Source organism: Balaenoptera ricei, chromosome 20, assembly GCF_028023285.1.
Source record: "Balaenoptera ricei isolate mBalRic1 chromosome 20, mBalRic1.hap2, whole genome shotgun sequence".
Classification (NCBI taxonomy): Eukaryota; Metazoa; Chordata; class Mammalia; order Artiodactyla; family Balaenopteridae; genus Balaenoptera; species Balaenoptera ricei.
Window position 1 is genome coordinate 17,882,277 of NC_082658.1, and position 26,166 is coordinate 17,908,442.

Genomic DNA, 26,166 nt, shown 5'->3' on the forward strand with positions numbered 1-26,166 from the left:
TAAAACAGGAGTCCCCAGGTATTAGCAGATATATTTATATACTTTCTTACTATGTTCAAGAAGATAAAAGCGGGGCTTCCTTGGTGGTGCAGTGGTTAAGAATCCGTCTGCCAATGCAGGGCACACGGGTTCGAGCCCTGGTCCAGGAAGATCCCACATGCCACGGAGCAACTAAGCCCGTGCGCCACAACTACTGAGCCTGCGCTCTAGAGCCCGCGAGCCACAACTACTGAGCCCACGTGCCACAACTACTGAAGCCCACGTGCCTAGAGGCAGTGCTCTGCAACAAGAGAAGCCACCGCAATGAGAAGCCCACGCACCGCAACGAAGAGTAGCCCCCGCTCGCCACAACTAGAGAAAGCCCACACGCAGCAACAAAGACCCAGTGCAGCCAAAAATAAATAAATAAAATAAATAAATTTATTAAAAAAAAAAAAAAAAAGGAAGATAAAAGCCCAAGCTTGAAAAATCTGGCAGAGAATGACAAGCTACCCCTGCCAAAAAAACCACAAAAACAACCTGTACACTTGGAAAAATAAATTATAGAACAAAAATATACAATAACAAAAAATGAAACAAAACACAAAGAAAAACACCTTCAACGGACAATCTTAAAAGCAGACTAGGGACTTCCCTGGTTGTGAAGTGGTTAAGAATCTGCCTGCCAATGTAGGGGACATGGGTTCGAGCCCATCCGGGAAGATCCCACATGCCGCGGAGCAACTAAGCCCATGCGCCACAACTACTGAGCCTGCACTCTAGAGCCTGCAAGCCACAACTACTGATCCTGAGTGCCACAACTACTGAGTCCGCGTGCCACAACTACTGAAGCCTGCATGCCTACAGCCCATGCTCCGCAACAAGAGAAGCCACCGCAATGAGATGCCTGCACACCGCAACGAAGAGTAGCCTCCACTAGCCGCAACTAGACAAAGCCCATGTGCAGCAACAAAGACCCAATGCAGCCAGAAATAAATAAATAAATAAATTTATTTTTTTAAAAAAGCTAATTAGATACAGCTGAGGAAAGAATTAATGAGTTGGAAGATAAACCAGAATAAAAGATCCAAACAAAGCACATAATAACAAACGAATAAAAAATACAGGGAAGGATAAGAAAGATGGAGGATCTGTTAGGAGAACAAACATACCTTTAACTGGAATCTCAGGAGCGCAGATGAGAGGACAGAATGGAGCAGAAGCAGTATCTGAAGAGATAATGACCAAGACCATTCTAAAACCAATTAAAAGATATTAAGCTATAGATTCACCAAGCCCTTCAAATCCCAAGCAGGCTACCTAAAAAGGAACCCAACTGCATACAGTATAGTTAAACTTCAGAAAAACAAAGACTATGATCATCTGGGGTAGGGAGGTTTCGAGGAGGGCTATTTTTAAAGAAATAACAGCCTGAGAGCTGACTTCTTAAGATCAACAATGGAAGAAAGAGAACAGCTAGAATAAAAGAGTCAATGTACTGGAAGAAAATAATTGCAATCTAGAGTTTTATAGCCAGCAAAAAATAATCCTCGAAAATGAACTTTAAAACCCAGGCACCTATGGTCAATTAATGTATGACAAAGGAGGCAAGAATATACAATGGAGGGGCTTCCCAGGTGGTCCAGTGCATAAGACTCCACACTCCCAATACAGGGCACCCAGGTTCAATCCCTGGTCAGGGAACAAGATCCCGCATGCATGTCACAACTAAGAAGCCTGCATGCTACAACCAAGAAGTCCACATGCTGCAACTAAAAGATCCCGCATGCTGCAACTAAGACCTGGCGCAGCCATAAATAAATAAATAAATAAATATTTTTTAAAAAGAATATACAATGGAGAAAAGACAGTCTCTTCAGTAAGTGGTGCCAAAAAAAAGGGACAGCTACATGTCAAACAATGAGATTAGAATATTTCCTTAAACCATATACAAAAATAAACTCAAAATGGATTAAAGACTTAAATGTAAGACTTAAAACCATAAAACTCCTAGAAAAGAACATGGGCAGAACACTCTTTGACATCACAGCAATATTTTGGGGGGTCTGTCTCATAAAGCAAAAGAAATAAAAGCAAACATAAAAAAAAAAAAAAAAAAAAAAGCAAACATAAACAAATGGGACCTAATTAAACTTAAAAGTTTTTGCACAGCAAAGGAAACCATCGATAAAATGAAAAGATAACCTTTGGAATGGGAGAAAATATTTGCAAATGACATAAACAACAAGGGATTAATATTCAAAATATATAAACAGCTCATACAACTCAATATCAAAAGAACAAATAACCCAATCAAAAAATAGGAAGAAAGCCAGAATAGACATTTTTCCAAAAAAGATATACAGGTGGCTAACAAGCACATGAAAAGATGTCCCAAATTGCTAGTTATTAGAGAAATACAAATCAAAACAACAATGAGATACCACCTCACACCTGTCAGAATGGCTATCATCAAAAAGTCTACAAATAATAAATGTTGGCAAAGATGTGGAGAAAAGGGAACCCTTGTACACTGTTGATGGGAATGTAAATTGGTGCAGTCACTATGGAAAACAGTATGGAGATTCCTTAAAAAAACAACAACAGAACTACCATATGATCCAGCAATTCCACTCTTAGGTTATGTATACAAAAAAAAAAAAAGAAAACACTAATTTGAAAAGATACATGTACCCCAATGTTTACAGCAGCATTATTTACAACAGCCAAGATATGGGAGCAACCCAAGTGTCCATCAACAGATGAATGAAAGATGTAATTTATATATAACAGAAACTTAGCCATAAAAAAGAATAAAACCCTTCCATTTGCAATATGTGATGAGTCAGAGAAAGACAAATACTGTACATTATCACTTATACTTGGAATTCTAAAAAATAAAACAGGGCTTCCCTGGTGGCTCAGTGGTTAAGAATCCACCTGCCAACGCAGGGCACATGGGTTCGAGCCCTGGTCCAGGAAGAATCCACGTGCCACAGAGCAACTCAGCTCATGCGCCACAACTACTGAGCCTGCGCTCTACAGCCTGTGAGCCACAACTACTGAGCCCACGTGCCACAACTACTGAAGCCCGTGCGCCTAGAGCCAGTGCTCTGCAACAAGAGAAGCCACCGCAATGAGAAGCCCGCACACCGCGACAAAGAGTAGCCCCCACTCACCTCAATTAGAGAAAGCCCACGCGCAGCAACGAAGACCCAATGCAGCCAAAAAATAAATAAATAAAATAAATAAATTTATTTTAAAAATAAAAATAAAAATAAATAAAACAAATGAATTTACGTAACAAAACTCACAGTTATAAAGAACTAGTGATTGCCAATGGACAGAGAGAAGTGGGGAGGAGCAAGATAGGGGTATGGAATTAAGAAATACAAACTACCACGTATAAAGTAGATAAGCAACAAGGATATCTTGCATGGCACAGAGAAATAAAGCCATTATTTTGTAATAACTTGAAATGGAGTATAATCTATAAAAATGCTGAATTGCTACGCTGTACACCTGAAACTAATACTGTAAATCAACTACAATTAAAACAACGTAGGAGGGCTTCCCTGGTGGCGCAGTGGTTAAGAATCCACCTGCCAGTGCAGGGGACACGGGTTCGAGCCCTGGTCCAGGAAGATCCCACATGCCGCAGAGCAACTAAGCCTGTGTGCTACAACTACTGAGCCTGCGCTCTAGAGCCCGCATGCCACAACTACTGAAGCCTGTGCACCTAGAGCCCGTGCTCCGCAACAAGGGAAGCCACCGCAATGAGATGCCCGCACACCACGATTAAGAGTAGCTCCCGGACTTCCCTGGTGGCGCAGTGGTTGAGAGTCTGCCTGCCAATGCAGGGGACATGGGTTCGAGCCCTGGTCTGGGAAGACCCCACATGCTGCGGAGCAACTGGGCCCGTGAGCCACAATTACTGAGCCTGCGTGTCTGGAGCCTGTGCTCCGCAACAAGAGAGGCCACAATAGTGAGAGGCCCGTGCACCGCGATGAAGAGTGGCCCCCGCTTGCTGCAACTAGAGAAAGCCTTCGCACAGAAACGAAGACCCAACACAGCCAAAAATACATAAAAATAAATAAATAAAAAAAATTTAAAAAAAAAGAGTAGCTCCCACTCGCCACAACTAGAGAAAGCCCGTGCACAGCAACAAAGACCCAACTCAGCCAAAAATAAATAAATAAATAAATAAATAAATTTATTAAAAAAAACAATGTAGGAATTCAAAATGAAGGTAAAAAAATAAGGTAAAGCAAAGATATGCTCAAAGAAACAAAAACAGACTTTGCCATCAACAGACCCACATTAAACATTACAAAGGGTATTCTTCAAACAGAAAAAGAATGATTCTAAAAGGATTACTGGAATAAAGAACAACAAAAATAGTAAATATTTGGGTAAAGCTAAATGAACATTATACTATATAACAGTAATAATGTCTTTATTATTTAACTAAATATACATACATACATAAGAAAATTAAACTACACCACAATAATACCATGTAAATCAGAGGGAGATAAATGGAGATTAAGTGCGCTAAGATCCTTGTATAATCCAGGAGAAGGGTAAAATGATCAATTAACACTGGATCTTTTTTTAAGTCAGGGGTGGCTGTTATAATTCCTGGGGTATTGACACACATCCAAAAAACAACAACAATAAAAAAATTTCTTTTAACTTTTCTAATTAAGAGAATGTGAGAATGTACATAAGAAAATGGTAGATTTAAAGCCAAATAACAGTAGTTACATTAAACGTAAATGGATTAATAAATGCTTTATTTAGAAGGCAAAGATTTTCAGACTGGATTTAAAAAGAAAAAAAAAGTACAATGAGCTGTTTATGTGAGATATACCTAAAACATAAAGATTCAAAAATAGTGAAGGTAGGGCTTCCCTGGTGGCGCAGTGGTTGAGAATCTGCCTGCCAACACAGGGGACATGGGTTCGAGCCCTGGTCTGGGAAGATCCCACATGCGGCGGAGTGACTAGGCCCGTGAGCCACAATTGCTGAGCCTGCGCGTCTGGAGCCTGTGCTCCGCAACAAGAGAGGCCGCGATAGTGAGAGGCCTGCACACCGCGATGAAGAGTGGCCCCCATTTGCCGCAACTAGAGAAAGCCCTCGCACAGAAACGAAGACCCAACACAGCCATAAATAAATAAATAAATAATTTTTTTTTTTTAAGTGAAGGTAAAGAATGAGAAAAAAATTACATGCAAAGGTTAACCAAAACAAGCAAGAGAAAAAAAATCAGTAAAAATGAAAGATTTAAACAAAATTAACAAACTTGACTTAGTAAGACATACATAAAACATTACATCCAACAGCTATACTCTTTTGAAGCACACACAAGCATTTTAAAAGTTGACCATATCTTGGGTCATACAGCAAGTCTTAAAAGTCTAAAGGACTGAAATCATATGTTTCCTGACCATAATACAATTAAACTAGAAAATCTCCAGGTACATCTAAACATTCCAGATCAAAAATCACAAAATATTTTGAATATAATGATAAAAACACTAAATGTCAAAAACTGTAGAGGCAGATCAGTGCTTGCCTGGGGATGAGGAGAAGGGGAGAAATGGATTACAAAGGGACATGAGGAAACACTGTGGGGGTGATGGATATGTTCATTACCCTTGTTGCATTCATAGGTCAAAAAGTACCCAATTACACATTTTAATATATGCAGATTATTGTATGTGAATATTGACTATACCTTCACAAAGCTATTAAGGGGGGTGGGGGGGAGGAGAGGAGTGAAGGAGGAGGAGCAGCAGCAGCAGCAAGCAACAAGAGCTACAGTCACTGCCTGAGAATTTCCCCCAAAACAAACAAACCAAAAAAAGTGGGTGATACAGCTAAAAGCAGTATATGTTTAGGGGGAAAATTTACAGCTTTAAGTGAATATACTAGAAAAGCAATTAATAAGCCAAGTATCCATCTCAAGAAGTTAAAAAAAAAAAACTACAAAATAAACCCAAAGAAAGTAGAGGGAAATAATAAAGATAAGAGCAAAAATTAAGGAAATAGAAAATAAAAATTCAGTTGAGGATTTAAAAAATCAAAAGTCAGTTTTTTGAAAAAACTAGTAAGGGACTTCCCTGGTGGTCCAGTGGTTAAGAATCCGCCTTCCAATGCCGGGGATGCAGGTGGGGGACGCAGGTTCGATCCCTGGTCGGGGAACTAAGATCCCACATGCCGGGGGGCAACTAACCCACATGCCACAACTACTGAGCCCACATGCTCTGCAGCCCACACAACACAACTAGAGAGAAGCCTGCACGCCGCAACGAAGATCCTGCGTGCTGCAACTAAGACCCAATGCCAAATAAATTAAATTTTTTAAAAAAGACTAATAAAATGGACAAATATCTGGGGATTAAGGGGAGGAAAAAGAGAAGGCACAAATAACTAAAATATATAAATATAATAAGTTTATAAAATTATTATTTATAATAGAATATATACATAGAAAAATAAAATAATATTTTATTATAAGGGATCTGGAAGCGAAGATCCCTTGTACTTCTAAAAATTTGAAACTATTTACAGCGGAGGTTTTCCAAGCAATATTCTGTGGCAGTTCCAAATATGAATTACAGGCTTGCCAAAATATTGATTTCCTTGGCCCTTGTGGTAGCCAATAGGTATTGAGCAATGAGAGGCCTCTGACACCCTCCTCGCGTGAGCCTCTTCTTTCTGGTGTACCAAGAAAACATCCTTTTCTATTAACATCTTGGGGAAAAAAAGGTTAAGAAGCACTGATTTGGAGAACTAACTCTTCAGTTTAGCATTTAAGAACAAGCATATGTATTATGAAGAAAGACAAAACATACTGAACAAGTGGTGGCAAGGATATGGAGAAAAGGGAACCTCTGTAATACTGCTGGTGGGAATGTAAATTCGTACAGCCATTATGGAAAACAGTACAAAGGTTCTTCAAAAAATTAAAAACAACTATTTTATGATCCAGCAATCTCACTTTCGGGTATACAACATAAAGGAATGAAATCAATATCTCCCATGTTCATTGCAGCATTACTCACAATAGCTATGATATGGAAACAAACTAAATGTCTGTCAGTGATGGATGAATGGATAAAGAAAATATGTTTATGTGTGTGTGCGCATATATATATATATATATATATATATATATATATATATATACGCGCACACACAGACACATATATACACACATACATACACACAATGGAATACTATTCAGTCTTAAAAAAGAAGGAAATCCTGCCATTTGTGACAACATGGATGAAGCTGGAGGACATTACGCTAAATGAAATAGGCCAGACACAGAAAGACAAATACTGCGTGATACCACATATGCGGAATCTAAAATAATCAAACTCACAGAAGCAGAAAGTAGAATGCTGGCTGCCAGGAGCTGGAGGGAGGGGGAAACGGGGAGATATTGGTCAAAGGGCACAAAGTTTCAGTTACGCAAGATGACTAAGTTCTGGAAATCTAATATACAGCAATGTATCTACTGCTGTACTGCATGCTTGAAATTTGCTAATAGGGTAGATCTTAAGTGTTCTCACCACAAAAAACAAAACAAAACAAAAAAAACAGAAAATGGTAAATATGTGAGGTGATGGACATGTTAATTAGCTTGTGATGATTATTTCACAATGTATATGTATATCAAAACATCAAGTTGTATACCTTAAAGATATGTAATTTTTTGTTAATTATACTTCAATAAAACTGGAAAAAACAATAGCATATAATACAATATTATATAATGCTATGGAATCAGTTTTTCTCTCCATTTAATCTAAAAAGTACGTAATTTACAATTTTTACACTCTGCATTTCCTTAATATTTAAAACACTGTACAGAATCTTTACAATTAGTAAATATCTTGATTGTATTCCTCAAAGGGAAGTAAAATACAAATTAAAGCTAATGAAAAGTAATCCCCAATACAATTTTGTTTGTTACACATAAAGTCAATAGAATAAGCATATGAAGAAATTCAGGGGACTTCCCTGGTGGCACAGTGGTTAAGAATCCGCCTGCCAATGCAGGAGACATGGGTTCGAGCCCTAGTCCAGGAAGATCCCACATGCCGCGGAGTAACTAAGCCTGTGCACCACAACTACTGAGCCTGCGCCCTAGAGCCCACAAGCCACAACTACGGAAGCCCACGTGCCTAGAGCCCGTGCTCCGCAAGAAGAGAAGCCACTGCAATGAGAAGCCCGTGCACCACAACAAAGAGTAGCCTCCACTCGCCACAACTAGAGAAAGCCCACGCACAGCAATGAAGACCCAACGCAGCCAAAAATAAATAATAAAGTTAAAAAAAAAAAAAAAGAAAAGAAATTCAGGCCCCAAAAATGACAGACTTATTACTCCACTTCTTTACATTTTGCTTTAGTTCACTCAATAAATATTTATTGAACACCTACTATATGTCAGATACCATGGAAGACCACAGTTGAAAAAGAATGAATCACGGCTCTTAGTCCTTAAGGAACTTAGATTCTAATAAGAAGTAGCACAGACACAAACAGATAATTAAAATATGGTGTGGAGACTTCCCTGTTGGCGCGGTGGTTAAGAATCCGCCTGCCAATGCAGGGGACATGGTTCTATCCCTGGTCCAGGAAGATCCTACATGCCACAGAGCAACTAAGCCCATGTGCCACAACTACTGAGCCTGCGCTCTAGAGCCCACGAGCCACACAACTACTGAGCCCATGCACCACAACTACTGAAGCCCGCACACTGCAACAGAGTAGCCCCCACTTGCCGCAGCTAGAGAAAGCCTGCACGCAGCAACGAAGACCCAACACAGCCAAAAATAAAATAAATAAATTTATTTTAAAAATATATATATATATGGTGTGGTTTTTAATGACAGGCAGTAGACTGTGTGATGAAGTGCATGGACCCAAGGAGCTGAACTGTCTAGGTTTGAATCAGTTACCAATTTTATGACCTATAGTAGGTTATATAACCTCTCTGTACCTAGGGATATCTATATGATTATGTAATGCATTTAGTGCCTAGCATACACTAAACAATGAATTCATTTTTTTAATTATCATCACTATTAACATTATCATTATTAAGAAAAATGATACCCTTGGTTGGACCTGGTCTGAAGGTTAGGAAACCTAACTTAGGAAGACAAATACACCTTGTATAATCAAATGATAAGTCATCTAAATTCTTAAAACAACAGTCACTAAAGCAATCCATATCAGCTTAAAGCAGTTTAAATAATATTTTAAAACTTGCCAAATACAAATAAAATTTTAAAACCATTATACACTCATATACTTTATATTTGTACATAGCCATATGGAAATTTAACTATTCCTCATCAGCGAGTCTTTCACTATCACTCAAAAACAACTAAAGTGAAAGTGAAAGAATGTAAGTATGTACAATTGCAAACTTCATGTTCTTTCTCTCTGACCTGTACTAAAAAGGTTGGCTACTGTTATCAGTTGTTCCTTCTAATGCAAGGATTTATTCAATGTGACTCCAGTTTTTTTTTGGCCATGACTCACATCTTGTGGGATCTCAGTTCCCCAACCAGGGATTGAACCTGGGCCACGGCAGTAAAAGCCTGGAATCCTTAACCACTAGGCCACCAGGGAACTCCCGAAGATTACTTATTTTAAAATGGATCCATTCTGGGAGTTCCCTGGTGGTCTAGTAGTTAGGATTAGGTGCTTTCACTGCTGTGGCCCAGGTTCAATCCCTGGTCAGGAGCTGAGATCCCACAAGCCACAGTGTGGCCAGAATTTTAAAAAAAAAGGATCCATTCTGCATAGAAAGCAGAACACAGTTCACAGATAAACTCAGAAATCCCAACAAGATCAGGAATTTAAAATGTGAGGTTTTGGGACTTCCCTGGTGGTCCAGTGGTAAAGAATCTGCCTTACAATGCAGGGGATGCAGGTTCGATCAGTGGTCAGGGAACTAAGATCCCACATGCCGCGGGGCAACTAAGTCTGCATGCCGCAACTACTGAGCTTGCACGCCTCAACTAGAGCCCGCGTGCCACAATCTACAGAGCCCACGCGCCCTGGAGCCTGCGCACCACAATTAGAGAAGAGAAAAACCCGCACGCCACAACTAGAGAGAGGCCTGCGCACCACAACGAAGAGCCCGCGTGCAGTAACGAAAGATCCTGCATGCCGCAACTAAGACCTGACACAGCCAAAAATAAATAAAATAAATAAATAATAAATATATCTTTTTTAAAAAATGTGAGGTTTTATCTTAATGTTAATCCTATGTATAAATTCTTCCCTTGAAAAATATGTGTTCTGTTAGTCTCTACTGTCTTTGCAGTTGGTTTTAAGTTTCTTGTAGATAAAGGATACTTCAGACATGCTTACACACTTACCAAACTACCACTTAAAAATGGATATTGGGACTTCCCTGGTGGTTCAGTGGTTAAGATTCTGCGTTTCAGGACTTCCTTGATGGTCCAGGGGTTAAGACTCCACACTCCCAATGCAGAGGGCACGGGTTCAATCCCTGACCAGGGAACTAAGATCCCACATGCTGCCCGGCGTGGCCAAAAAAGACTCCGCACTTCCACTGCAGGGCGTATGGGTTCGATCCCTGGTCGGGCAACTAAGGCCCCACATGCCACGCAGTGTGGCCAAAAAGAAAAAAAAAACTTTTTTTTAATGGATATTAAATAAAAACTCCTTGAATTACTACACAAATGACCACTTAAGCAAAAAAAAAAAAAAAAAACAAAACAAAAAACTTTGATATGGGGAGGGGAAGGCTTCAAATAAATAATAAACTAAACTTCCTTTAGCTAATTTATCTGAAAAGTGAGCAGACAGGCAGAACCTGGGAGATAGAGGGGAACATTCTGTATGATATTACTTGCAGTTCCACAATAATCAAAGGTACTTGATTCTAACATTAATTATGATGCTTACATAAATAATCATTTATGTACACATCAATAAGACTTAAATAAGGAATTCCCTGGCAGTCCAGTGGTTAGGACTCGGTGCTTTCACTGCTGTGGGCCCAGGTTCAATCCCTGGTCGCAGAACTAATATCCTGCAAGCTGTGTGGCCCAGCCAAAAAAAAAAGACTTAAATAAACCAAAATGTTAAATGTTCATAAAGCAGCCAAATAACGTAGGTTTGGGAACCAGCGCTTAAATGTTAGAATATACATACCTTCAGAGTAAAGTTCCATTAAAATGGAAAATAGGAAAATGTGGGGAGGAAAAAAAAAAAAACAACCTACTCACCAAAATTGTCACTGAATTGTTTACGGTTGTCAAAGCATCTAAAGACACAATCTGTAGGGGATTCCCTGGCGGTCCAGTGGTTAGGACTCCGGGCTTTCACTGACAAGAGCCTGGGTTCGATCCCTGGCTGGGGAACTAAGATCTCACAAGACACATGGTGCGGTCCAAAAAAAAAAAAAGTATCAACTGTTAATATATCTGGATTAAAAGATATGAGAAAGTTTTAGTTTCTATTTGAAATGGTCTCACTTTCCTCTTTCCAAGGGAGAGCGGGTAGAAGAGCAGACAACTCATACTCAGTATAGGTAATATAAATCCTATTATGTGTTATTTTAAGGCAAGTTCTAAGATTTCTGGATAAGTCTCAAGTGACTGAATGGTCACAGGATGCTAATTAGAAATTTTAATTTGTAGACTCATAATACCACAGACTGAATCAAGTCCAGAAACATTAACTAGAATACAAAAATCTAGAAAGACACGACAAAAGAGAATTCTAAACCAAAATGCAAAATCAAAATAGCCTTTCAGTTAGCTGCAAATTACCAAGGAGGGAGAAACCTAACTTAAAAAATTCACTCAACTGACAGATTTAACTAGTATGGCAAAGTTAAAACACAAAAGACAGACCCAATGAAATTTTGCAATGATAGATAACAAAGGGTGTACCTACAATATATATCATGTATGTTCAAAGCAATACAAAAATAGGCCAAAAAAATTACAAATATAAAATTGTTACCAAAAAAATTAAAAGGCCAATAGTATATGAAAAGATATTCAACTCTATTAAAAAAAAGTTCAAATGTAAACAATATATTTATCATTTCTCAGATGAGAAAAGAATAGAAAGATTCATAATAACATCCAGTAAAACGTCAATACAGATATCCAAAACCTGTCACACTGGTTCACAAAAGATGTCTTTTGCACTGCTGTTTATAACAGCCAAAAAAGGGAAGGATAACTAATATGTGCAACATTTAAGAAATGGCTATGTAGGGGGGTTCCCTGGTGGCACAGTAGTTAAGAATCCACCTGCCAATGCAGGGGACACGAGTTCAAGCCCTGGTCCATGAAGATCACATACCACGGAGCAACTAAGCCCGTGCACCACAACTACTGAGCCTGCGCTCTAGAGCCCGTGAGCAACAACTACTGGGCCTGTGTGCCACAGTTACTGAAGCCCGCATGCCTAGAGCCCGTGCTCCGCAACAAGAGAAACCACCGCAATGAGAAGCCCACGCACCGCAACAAAGAGTAGCCCCCTCTCGCCGCAACCAGAGAAAGCCTGCACGCAGCAACAAAGACCCAACACAGCCATAAATAAATAAATAAATAAATAATAAATTTAAAAGGGAGATAACCTTCTTTAAAAAAAAAAAAGATCAGTTGCTTTGCTTTTCCGTACTCTAACAATGAACAATCTCAGGACTTCCCTGGAGGCGCAGTGGTTAAGAATCCACCTGCCAGGCTTCTCTGGTGGCACAGTGGTTGAGAATCCAACTGCGAATGCAGGGGACACGGGTTCGAGCCCTGGTCCGGGAAGAACCCACATGCCGTGGAGCAACTAAGCCCATGTGCCACAACTACTGAGCCTGCACCCTAGAGTCCATGAGCCACAACTACTGAGCCCACGTGCCACAACTACTGAAGCTCACACGCCTACAGCCCGTGCTCCACGACAAGAGAAGCCACCGCAATGAGAAGCCCACACACCACAACAAAGAGTTGCCCCACTGGCTGCAACTAGCAAAAGTCCGTGCACAGCAATGAAGACTCAACACAGCCAAAAATAAAATAAATAAATAAATAATAAATTCATTAAAAAAAAAAAAAGAATCAACTACTGAAGCCCACGGGCCTAGAGCCTGTGCTCCGCAACAGGAGAAGCCACCACAATGAGAAGCTCGCACACCACAATGAAGAGTAGCCCCCGCTCGCCATAACTAGAGAAAGCCTACACGCAGCAACAAAGACCCAATGCAGCCAAAAATAAATAAATAAATAAATAAATAAAGTTATTTTTAAAATAATGAACAATCTCAAAAGGAAATTAATAAAACATTCTATTTACAATAGCATCAAAAATAACATAAAATACTTAGGGAAAAACTTTAACCAAAGAGGTGAAAGACTTGCACACTAAAAACTACAAAATGTTGCTCAAAGAAGTTAAAGAAGATACAAATAAATGGAAAGACATTCCTTGTTCATGGATTAGAAGACTTAATATTGTTTGATGTCCACAATAGCCGGTGATCTATATGTAGATTCAATGCAATCCCTCTCAAAAGCCCAACAGTGTTTTTTGCAGAAATTTAAAAACCCATCCAAAAATTCAAACAGAATCTCAAAGGACCCTGGAGAGCCAAAACAATCTGGAAAAAGAACAAAGTTGGAAGTCTCATGTTTCCTGATTACAAGGCTACAGTAACCCCAAAAAGTGTGGTACTGGCAGCAAGACAGACATATAGACCAATGGATTGAATGGAGAGCCCGGAAATAAACTCTTGCACATACAGTCAAATGATTTTCAACAAGGGTGCTAAAACCATTCAGTCAATGGGGAAAGAGAAGTCTTCAAAAAAATAGCATTTGGAAAACTGGATATCCACATGCAAAAGAATGAAGTTGAACCCTTTATACCATATACAAAAATGGATCAAAATGTGGGAATTAGCACTATAAAAGGGACCGAAATGTGGGAACTAACAGTATAAAACTCTTAGAAGAAAATATAAAAGTTTCCTGACACTGGATTTGGCAATAATTCCTGGATATTACACCAAAAGCACAGGCAGCAAAAGGAAAAATAGACAAATTAGACTTCATCAAAATTTAAAACTTTTGTGCATCAAAAGATACAAACAGGGAATTCCCTAGCAGTCCAGTGGTTAGGACTGCCGAGGGCCCAGGTTCAATCTCTGGTCAGGGAACTAAGATCCCACAAGCTGTGTGGAGTGGCCAAAAAAAAAAAAAAAAGAAAGACAATCAACAGCGTGAAAAGGCAACCTACAGAATGGGAGAAAATATCTGCATAGTATGTCTGATAAGGGGTTAATATCCAGAATATGTGAAGAACTCCTACACTCAACAACAAAGAACCAGCCAACCCAATTTAAAAATGGGCAAAGGACTTAAATAGACATTTCTCCAAAGATGTACAAATGGTCAGTAAGTGTATGAAAAGATGCTTAATATCACTAATCATTAGAGAAATACAAATCAAATCTGAAATGAGATACCACTTCATACCTATTAGAATGGCTATTACCAAAAAAAGAAAATAATAAGTGATAGCAAGGATACGGAGAAACTGGAACCCTTGTGTACTATTGGTGGGAATGAAAAATGGTGGAGCCTCTACAGAAAACAGTATGGCAAGAAATAAAAAACAGAACTACCATATGATCAAGCCATTCACTTTTGGGTATATCCAAAAGAATTAAAAGAGTCTCAGAGAGATATCTGTACACTTATGTTCATAGCAGCATTATTCACAATAGCTAAAAGGTGGAAACAAACCAAGTGTCTACTGACAGATACACAGATAAAATATACGTACCACATTTCCTTAAAAATGAAACGTGCTACAACATAGATGAACCTTAAAGACATTATGGTAAGTGAAATAAGCCGGTCATAAAATGACAAATGCTGTGTGATTCCACTTATATGAAGTATCTAGAGTAGTCAAATTCATAGAGACAGAAAGTACAATGGTGGTTGGCAGGGCCTGAGAGATGGGGGGAAATGAGGAGTTATTGTTCAATGGGCACAGAGTTTTGGTTTTGCAAGATAAAAGAGCTGTGGAGATGGACAGTAATAATGATTGCTCTACAGGTAAATGTGTACCAATGAACTGTACATTTATAAATGGTTAAGATGATAAATTTTATGTTATGTGCATTTTACCACAATTAGGAAAAAAAAAAAAAGATGAGCTGGCTATATTGTCTGCAAAAAAAAAGAAGAGAAAGGGAGGAGGAGGAGGAGGAAGAAGAAAGTTAATTCCTCTCTAGAATGAGCTAAAATCTGCTGAGAGAAATTAAAGAAGATCTGAATAAATGGAGAAATCAATATTCTTCATGAATGGTAAAGCTCAATGTTGCTCTCCCCAATGGAGTCAATGCAATCCCTATAACAATATCAACAAGCTTTTTGTAGAAATTGACAAGCTGATTCTAAAATTTATATGAAAATTAAAGGGACCTAGAACAGCCAAAATCATTTTTATTTTTTATTTATTTATTTTTGGCTACATTGGGTCTTTGTTGCTGCGCACAGGCTTTCCCTAGTTGCAGCGCACGGGCTTTCTCTAGTTACAGCGAGCGGGGGCTACTCTTCGTTCCGGTGCGCAGGCTTCTCATTGTGGTGGCTTCTCTTGTTGCCGAGCACAGGCTCTAGGCGCGCGGGCTTCAGTAGTTGTGGCTCATGGGCTCTAGAGCACAGGCTCAGTAATTGTGGCGCACGGGCTTAGTTGCTCTGTGGCATGTGGGATCTTCCCGCACCAGGGCTCGAACCCTGGCGGATTCTTAACCACTGTGCCACCAGGGAAGTCCCCAAAATCATTTTTAAAAAGAACAAAGATGGAGCACTTAACTACCTGATTTCAAGACTTAAAATACAGCAGAAAGAGTATAGAAATTCAAAGGGGAAAGAATAACCTTCATAACAAATGGTGCTAGAAAAAGTAGACAGCCATATACCAATAACCAATTAATTAATTAACTAATAACAGAACCTCTACCCTTATCTCATACCATGTACAAAATTTAACTCAAAATGTATCAAAGCCCTAAATGTAAAAGTTAAAATTATAAAACTTCTAGAAGACAACTGTAATGTTCTTAAATTTTGCAACATCTGAAATAGGTCAGGGACTTCCTGGGTGGTCCAGTGGTTAAGAATCCGCCTTCCAATGCAGGGCACACGGGTTCAATCCTTGGCTGGGGAACTAAGATCCCACATGTCGCGAGGCAGCTAAGCCCTTGCGCCACAACTACGGAGCCCGCACACTCTGGAGCCCATGCACAACTAGAGAGCCTGCACGCTGGAACTACTGAGCCCACACGCCGCAACTAGAGAAGCCCACATGCCGCAACGAAGAGCCCACATCCTGCAATGAAGAGCCCGCGCCCCGCAACGAAGACTCAGCACAGCCACAATAAAAATAAATAAATAAATAATAAAATAAAATAAAATAGGTCATAAGGGACTTCCCTGGTGGTCCAGTGGGTAAGACTCTAAGCTCGCAATGCAGGGGGCCTGGGTTTGATCCCTGGTTGGGGAACTAGAACCCATATGCATGATGCAACTAAGTCCGCATGCCGCAACTAAGAGCCCGCATGCTGCAACAAAAAGATCCTGCATGCCGCAACTAAAGATCCCGCATGCCACAGCGAAGATCCCGCATGCCGTAACTAAGACCTGGTGCAGCCAAAATAAATAAAGAAATAAATATTTCAAAAGTAACAATAATAAAAAAATAAAATAGGTCATAAAAACCCATGAACTGTAAAAGAAAAATTCAATAAGCTGGAATTTGTTGAAATTTAAAACTTATGTTCTTCAAAAAAATATATATATAAAGGCAAGCCACAGACTAGGAGAAAATATTTGCAAAACATATGTCCACCAGAGGCTTATGCCTGGAATATATGAAGAACCCTTAAAATTCACTAAGAAGATAAACAACTCCCCCCAAATGGCAAAAGGTTTGAATAGATACTTCACCAAGGAAGATAATACAAATGGCAAATAAGGACACAAAAAGATGCTTGACATCATTAGCCATTAGGGAAATGTAAATTAAAACCACAACAAGATACAACTACACAACCACTTTAATAGCTAAAATTTTAAAAATGGAATACAAGAAATGTTAGCAAGGATATGGAGCAACTGGATCTCACACAGCTGATGGGGATATAAAATGGTACAACCATTTGAGAAAACTGGCAGTTTCTTTAAAAATTCTCCATTTACCATATTATGCAGCCATTGTATTCCTAGGTATTTTTTTTAAGTGTTTTTATTCATTCATTCATTCATTCATTTTTGGCTGCATTGGGTCTTGGTTGCTGCGTGTGGGCTTTCTCTAGCTGTGGTGAGCAGGGGCTACTCTTCTTTGCAGTGTGCGGGCTTCTCATTGCAGTGGCTTCTCTTGTTGTGGAGCATGCGCTCTAGGCGCGAAGGCTTCAGTAGCTATAGCACGCGGGCTCAGTAGTTGCAGCATGCGGGCCATAGAGTGCGCGGGCTTCAGTAGTTGTGGCTCGCGGGCTCTAGAGCGCAGGCTCAGTAGTTGTGGCACACAGGCTTAGTTGCTCTGTGGCATGTGGGATCTTCCCGGACCGGGGATCAAACCCATGTCCCCTGCATTGGCAGGCAGATTCTTAACCACTGCGCCACCAGGGAAGTCCCTATTCCCAGGTATTTACCCAAGAGAAATGAAAGCATATGTCCACAAAAGGGCACATATTGCTTTTATATGTTAAGAATGCAACCTTTCATATTTGAAATAAAAATAAAATCACTAGGAGGATTTCTGATATCTGGTCTTACATGTAAGGAGCCTAGAAGTTGCCACTCCATCCTAACAACACAAGTAAAAAGCTGGAGAAACTGAAAAATCAACAACTCTCCTTAGATCCACCAGAGAAGTGAGGACAAAGAGCAAACCACTGCTGAAAAAACTGGAGACAGGCAGATACAGAAAATCACAACATACCAGGGCAGAAACCCACAAGAAGAAATCACCCCTGGCAACTAGTGCTGGGGTAGGAATACCTGAACTGTAATTGATGAAGTGCTGGAGGCTCAGTGTGGACAAGCTTGAGAGTTTAAAATTCCAGGAGGACCCAGTCACAGGGGGACCCTCATGCTTTTTGTGAGTCTTACCTCCAGGAGCTATACCAGGTCCTAAAAGTAAATATCAGAGAAAAATTCCCTCATGCTTCTGGCAAGGGGAGGGGAAAAGAAACCATTCTGAAATATGCTAGAATATTCTGTTCTTAACCCCTCAGGAGAAACTATTTTACCAGAGTTTAACCTGCTGGGGTTCCATCAGAGCCTAACCTACCTGGGGTAAAGTAAATGCCCAACTCCAGCCCCTCCTAAGGGGGCTACCTAAGGGGGTAAGAAATATCCTACCTAAGGGGGTAAGAAAACCTGAGAAGCACCAGTGAAGCTCACAGACCAGGAGCACAAGCTCACAGAAAGACTAAGATTTAATCATAGGACTGAAGAATGCTTCCGCTCCCCTCTTACCTTACCACTGCATTATTAAAGTCTTATTTATTGCAGTTCCTTTTACCTAGTACGTCATGTCTGCCTTTCAACTAAAAATGGCAAGGCACACTAAAAGGCAGAAAACACTGCTTAAAGAGACTGAACAAGCATCAAAACTGGAATCAGATATGGCAGGAATGTTGGAATTATCAGACCAGTACGATTAATATCTAACAATGGATAATGCAAGCAGAGACATGGAAATTCAGAGAAATAAAAAGAAATGCTAGAGATCAAAAACACTGTAACAGAAAATAAATAATGTCTTTGATGGGCTCATTATTAGACACAGCTGAGAAAGGAATCTCTGCGCTTGAGGACTTGACACTAGAAACTTCCAAAACTGAGAAGCAAAGGCAAAAAAGACTGAAAAAAAACAAAAACACAACAAAATATCCAAGAACTGTGGGAAAAGTACAAGAGGTGTTACGTACATGTAACAGGAATACCAGAAGGAGAAGAAAAAGAGAAAGAAACAGAAGCAATATTTAAAGCTATAATGACTAAGAATTTCCCCAAATTAATGTCAGAAACCAAACCACAGATCCAGGAAGCTCAGAGAAGGATAACAGAGGGGAAAGAAAAAAAAACGACAATTACACCTAGGCATATTAGAGTCAAAATTTAGAAAACCAAAGCTAGAGAAAAAAAAAAAATCTTGAAAGAAGCTGGAGGAAAAAAGAAACACCTTACCTACAGAGGACCAAAGATAAGAATTACATTCAACTTCTCAGAAACCATACTAGCAAGAAAAGAGTGGAATGAAATCTTTAAAGTGTCAAGAGAGAAAAACTACTAACCTAGAATCCTGTACCTTTCAAAATTGAACTTCAAAGTGAAGGAGAACCAATCTTTTTGTGAACCTAAACTGCTCTTAAAAAATAAAGTCTTATTACATGAAATTTCTAAAAATAAAAAAAAACAAGATACACTGTAAAAGAAAAAAATAATAATAAAAAAATAAAGTCTTTTTACAAAGCGAGGAGAAATAGACTTTCTCAGACAAACAAAAATTGAGGGAATATGTTGCCAGCAGACATGCTTTACAAGAAACATTAAAAGTTCTTTAAAGAGAAGGAAAATTATATAGGTCAAAAACTCAGATCTACAATAAAGAAAGGAAGAGCATCAGAGAATGAGTAAATGAGAGAAAAATTAAAATGTTTACTTCTTTTACTCCTAATTGATCTAGAAGATAACAGTTTGTTCAAAATAGTAATAGCAGCAATGTATTTGATTATGTTGGCTTCTGTGTGGATGCATATGTATAAGGGAAATGAATGACAGCAATGACACAAGGAATGGGAGAGAAGAATTAGGAATATTTTGTTATTATAAGGTACTCACACTACCTGTGAAGCAGTATATTTTTATTTGAAAGTGGACTAGATTAGTAGTAAATGTATACTGCAAACTCTAAGGCAATCAGTAAAAAAACTTAAAAAAAGAAATATAATTGATGTGCTAAGAAAGGAGAGAAAGTGGCATCATATAATGTTCAGTTAAAACCATAAAAGGTATCAAAGGTATAAATACACCAATGAAAAAACAGACTGTCAGAGTAGATCAAAAAACAAGACCTAACTACATGCTATCCACAAGAAACCCACTTTAAATATAAAGACAAATATAAATTAAAAATAAAGAGATGGGACTTCCCAGGTGGTGCAGTGGTTAAGAATCCGCCTGCCGGGCTTCCCTGGTGGCGCAGTGGTTGAGAATCCGCCTGCCAATGCAGGGGACATGGGTTCGAGCCCTGGTCTGGGAAGATCCCACATGCCACGGAGCAACTAGGCCCGTGAGCCACAATTACTGAGCCTGCGCGTCTGGAGCCCGTGCTCTGCAACAAGAGAGGCCGCAATAGTGAGAGGTCCGCGCACCACGATGAAGAGTGGCCCCCACTTGCCGCAACTAGAGAAAGCCCTCGCACAGAAACGAAGACCCAACATAGCCATAAATAAATAAATAAATAAATAAATAAATAAATAAATAAATAAATAAATAAATAATTTAAAAAAAAAAGAATCCGCCTGCCAATGCAGGGGACACGAGTTCGATCCCTGGGCCAGGAAGATCCCACATGCCATGGAGCAACTAAGCTTGTGTGCCACAACTACTGAGCCTGCGCTCTAGAGCTCATGAGCCACAACTACTGAAGCCCATGCTCCACAACAAGAGAAGCCACAGCAATGAGAAGCCCGCACACCACAGCAAAGAGTAGCCCCTGCTCGCCACAACTAGAGAAAGCCTGCACGCAGCAATGAAGACCCAACGCAGCCAATAAATAAATAAATAATTTTTTACAATAAATAAATAAAAGAATTTTAAAATATGTTTCATAAAAAAAATAAAGAGACGGGGAAAAGATATGCTAACATTAATCAAAAGAAAGTGGAAGTAACTATATTAATTTCAGACAGAGCAGACTTCAGAAGAAGGAAACTTATCAGGGATAAAAAAGGGGAATTACATAATGATAAAAGGGGCAATACTCCAAGAAGACATAACAATTCTTAATATGTATGCCTCTAACAGCAGAGTGTCAAAATATATGAGGCAAAAACTGATAGAATAGCAAGGAGAAATATATGAATCTACTATTACAGTTGGAGATTTTAACACCCTTCTGTAAGAAACACGCAGATCTAGCAGCAGTAACTCAGTAAGGTTACAGTTGAACTAAACAGCACCATCCATCAACTGGATATAATTGACATCTATAGACTATTTCATCAAACAATAGCTGATTATACATTCTACTCAAGCTCACATGGAACATTCACCAAGCCAGACCACACTCTGGGTCATAAAACACACATTAACTAATTTAAAGAATAAAAAATTATAAACTGTCTGCTCTCAGACTACAATGGAATTAAATTAGAAATCAATAACAGAAAAATAGCTTGAAAAAATACTAAAATACTTGGAGATTAAACACACGTCTAGATAAGACACAGGTCAAAGAAGAAATAACCTTCCAAAACAGAAAGCACCATGCCCAGATGGGTTCACTCGTGAATTCCACCAAACATTTAAGAAAAATTATACCCGTTTTCTACAATCTCTTCCAGAGGATAGAGGCAGAGGGAACACTTCCTAACTCATTCTATGAGGCCAGCCATTACCCTAATATCAAAATCAGACAAACACATTACAAGAATACTACAGACCAATACCTCTTATAAACATAGATGCAAAAATTCTCAACAAAATATTAGCAAATCAATCCAACAATATATAAAAAGAATTATATACCATGACCAAGTGGAATTTATCCCAATATGCAAGGCGGTTTCAATATTCAAAATTAAATTAATGTACTCCATCACAGAAACAGGCTAAAGAAGAAAAATCACACAATCAAATGAATAGATGCAGAAAAAACATTTGACAAAATCCAACATCCATTCATGATAAAAACACACAGCAAACTAGGAATAAAGATGAACTCCTTCAGCTTGATAAAGAATATCTACAAAAACCCTACAGTTAACATCATACTTAATTAGAAACTCTGAGCTTTCCAGCTAAGATGAGGAACAAGCGAGGATGTTCCTTCTCACTTCTACTTTTCAACATCATACTGGAAGTTCTAGCTAATGCAACAAGACAAGAAAAGGACAGGAAATAAAAGGTATACATACTGGAAAGGTAGAAATAAAACTGTCTTTGTTCACAGATGATATGGTCATGTAGAAAATTCAAAATAATCAACAAAAAACTCCTGTAACTAATAAGCAATTAAAGCAAGGTTTCAGGATACAAAGTTCAAAGTTGCAGGATACAAGGTTAACACGTTAAAGTCAATTGCTTTCCCATATACCAGCAATGAATAAGTGGTATCTGAAATTTTTTTAAAATTATAATTTAGGGACTTCCTTGGTGGCGCAGTGGTTAAGAATCCGCCTGCCAATGCAGAGGACACGGGTTCGAGCCCTGGTCCGGGAAGATCCCACATGCCGCGGAGCAACTAAGCCCGTGTGCCACAACTACTGAGCCTGCGCTCTAGAGCCGGCGAGCCACAACAATTGAAGCCTACGCACCTACAGCCCGTGCTCCACAACAAGAGAAGCCACCGCAGTGAGTAGCCCCCACTTGCCACAACTAGAGAAAGCCCGCACGCAGCAACAAAGACCCAACACAGCCAAAAATAAATAAAAAACTTAAAAACAATTATCATTTACGTTATCACCCCCCAAAATGAAATGCTTAGGTATAACTCTAACAAAATATGTACAAGATTCATATCTGATGAAAGATACCAAAGAAGTAAATGAATAAAAAGATATTTCATGTTCATGGATAAGAAGACTCAATACCGTCAAGATATTTCTTGTTCCCAACCTGATCTACAGACTCAATACCAATCCCAATCAAAATCCCAGAAAGTTATTTTGTGGATATTTTAAAATTGCCTCTAAAGTTTATATGGAGAGGCAAACAATCCAGAATGCCCAATCAATACTGAAGGAGACAAAGTCAGAGGACACTACCCAACATCAAGACTTACTATAAAGCTACAGTAATCAAGATGATGTGGTACTGGAGAAACAAGAGAAAAATAGATCAGTGGAACAAAACAGACAGCCTAGAAACAGACCCACATAAATATAGTCAACTGATCTTGACAAAGGAGCAAAAGCAATACAATGGACCTATCTTTTCAACAAATGGTGCTGGAAACTGGACATCCACATGCAAAAAAAAAAAAAAATCAATCTAGACAGACCTTACCCTTTTTATAAAAATTAACTCAAAATGGATTATAGACCTAAATGTAAAATGCAAAACCATAAAACTCCTGGAAGATAACACAGGAGAAAATTTAATTGACCTTAGGTATGGTGATGACTTTTCACATACAACACCACCAAAGACACAATCCACGAAAGAAATAAATGACAACCTGGACTTCATTAAAATTAAGAACTTCTGCTCTGAGAAGGACAACATTAAAGAGAATAAGAATTCAAGGCACAGGGTAGGAGAAAATATTTGTGAAAGACACTCCTGATAAAGGACGGTTATCCAAAATGTACAAAGAATTCTTAAAACTCAACAATAAGAACAATCCAACTAATATTGTGCAAAAGACCTAAACAGATACCTCACCAAAGAAGATATATAGATGGCAAGTAAGCATATGAAAAGATGATCAACATGAAGTCATTAGGGTCCTGCAAATTAAAATAATGGCATACCACTGCACACCTATAGAATAGCCAAAATCCAAGACACAACAACAAATGCTGGGGCGTATGTGGAGCAACAGGAACTCTCATTCATTGCTGGCTGGAATCCAAAATGACAGTCACTTTGGAGGACAGTTTGGCAGTTCCTTACAAAACTAAACACAAAGTTTGTAAGTTTAGTTTCTTACAAAACTAAACTCTTTTATCATAGGATCCAGGAATCATGCTCCTTGATATTTAGCCAAAGGAGTTCAAAGCTTATGTCCTCACAAAACCCTACACATGGATATTTACAGCATCTTTATTCATAGCTGCCAAATCTTGGATGCAACCAAGAGGACCTTCAGCAGGTGAATGGATAAAAAAACTGATACATACAGACAAGGGAATATTATTCAGAGCTAAAAAGAAGTGAGCTACTGAGCAATGAAAAGACATGGAAGAAATGCATATTACTAAGTAAAAGAAGCCAATCTGAAAAGGGATGACTCCATCTAATTCTAGAAAAGACAAAACTATAGTAAAAAGATTAGTGATTGCCAAGCGGAGGGATGGGTAAATAGGCAGAGCACGGAAGATTTTTTGAGTACTGAAAAATTCTGTACAATACTATAATGGTAGATACATGTCATTATACATTTGTCAAAACCCATGGAATGTATCACAGCAAGAGTGAACTGTAATGTAAACTATGGACTTTAGGTGATAATGAGGTCAATGTAGGCTCACTGACTATAACAAATGCACCACTCTGGTTTGGGATGCTGATAGTGGGACAGGCTGTATGTGTGGGGACAGGGACTATATGAGAAATCTCTGTACTTTCTACTCAATTTTGTACTGAACTTATTAAAACCCTAAAAAATAAAGTATTTTAATTAAAAAAATAAAATCAACAAAATTTAATTCAGAAAACAGGCAGCTCTGATAGTTACCAAAGAACTGGGAAAATATTTGGTTCCTCAATGTAGCCTGGACACTATGGTTAGCTTATGCATTAATTCATCTATTCTTCAGAACAGTAATAGCACATAATAGACTTTATTTTCAAAATTCCCAAAACTCGGGAGTTCCCTGGCAGTCCAGTGGTTAGGACTTGGGACTTTCACTACCATGGGCCTGGGCTCAATCCCTGGTCAGGGAAATAAGATCCCACAAGCCTCACCGCATGACCAAAAAAATAAAATAAAATAAAATAAATCCCAGGGACTTCCCTGGCAGTCCAGTGGTTAAGACTCTGCCCTGCCAATGCAAGGGACGCAAGTTCGATCCCTGGTTGGGAAACTAAGATCCCACAGGCCGCGCAGCATGGGCAAAAGATTTAAAAAAAAAGAACATCCCAGAGAATCTGGGAGTTCTAAGTAAAATAAATAAATAAATAAACAAACAAACAAATAAATAAAATCCCCAAACTCAATATACTTGGGAATAGTAAATAAACGAGAGACAAAATAAAAACAAGTTCTCAAAAACAATGCCATTTGGGGCTTCCCTGGTGGCGCAGCGGTTGAGAATCTGCCTGCCAAAGCAGGGGACACGCGTTCAAGCCCTGGTCTGGGAAGATCCCACATGCCACGGAGCAACTAAGCCCATGTGCCACAACTACTGAGCCTGCGCGTCTGGAGCCTGTGCTCCGCAACAAGAGAGGCCGCGATGAAGAGTGGCCCCCGCTTGCCGCAACTAGAGGAAGCCTGCGCACAGAAACGAAGACCCAACACAGCCAAAAATAAATAAATAAATAAATAAATAAATAAATAAAGTAAGTAAGTGAAATTCTTTTTTAAAAAAAAAAGCCATTTTAGTGCTTGAAAAACTAAAAGCTACCTAAAAGAGCTATTATGCTAGATTCTGAATTTTTTACAAGTACATACCACTGGAACTCATATAGCAAACTAAAACAATTTGCTTAACATATTTAATAGTAATATGGCATAATATACATAATTTATATCAGTTTCAATTAAGAACTTAGAATCTCATAAGGGTTTTTCCTCTTTTTTTTTTTTTTTTAAATATTTATTTATTTATTTATGGCTGTGTTGGGTCTTCGTTTCTGTGCAAGGGCTTTCTCTACTTGTGGCAAGCGGGGGCCACTCTTCATCGCGGTGCACGGGCCTCTCACTATCGCGGCCTCTCTCGCTGCGGAGCACAGGCTCCAGACACACAGGCTCAGCAATTGTGGCTCACAGGCTCAGCTGCTCCGCGGCACGCGGGATCCTCCCAGACCAGGGCTCGAACCCGCATCCCCTGCACTGGCAGGCAGATTCTCAACCACCGCGCCACCAGGGAAGCCCCCCTCTTTTTAAAAAAAAAAAAAAAAAACTTTTTCTTTTTTTTTTTTTCCTTTTTCTTTCTCTTTATTTTTGCCTGCATTGGGTCTTCGCTGATGCACGGGCTTTCTTTAGTTGCTGAGA

The 26,166-nt window shown here is 39.0% G+C and overlaps 1 protein-coding gene across 5 annotated transcripts in view; it reads right to left on the reverse strand.

The window, feature by feature from the left end:
- The window catches only part of NPEPPS (aminopeptidase puromycin sensitive), a 104,099-nt gene that overhangs the window by 64,197 nt on the left and 13,736 nt on the right, over positions 1-26,166 (reverse strand). For 2 of the 5 annotated variants that reach the window (XM_059908639.1, XM_059908638.1), the window contains exon 3: positions 1,152-1,208. The exons of the other annotated variants lie outside the window; for them this stretch is intronic. In XM_059908639.1, the coding sequence (XP_059764622.1) occupies positions 1,152-1,208 (57 nt within the window). The remainder of the gene's footprint in view (positions 1-1,151; positions 1,209-26,166) is intronic. 5 annotated transcript variants of the gene reach the window in all.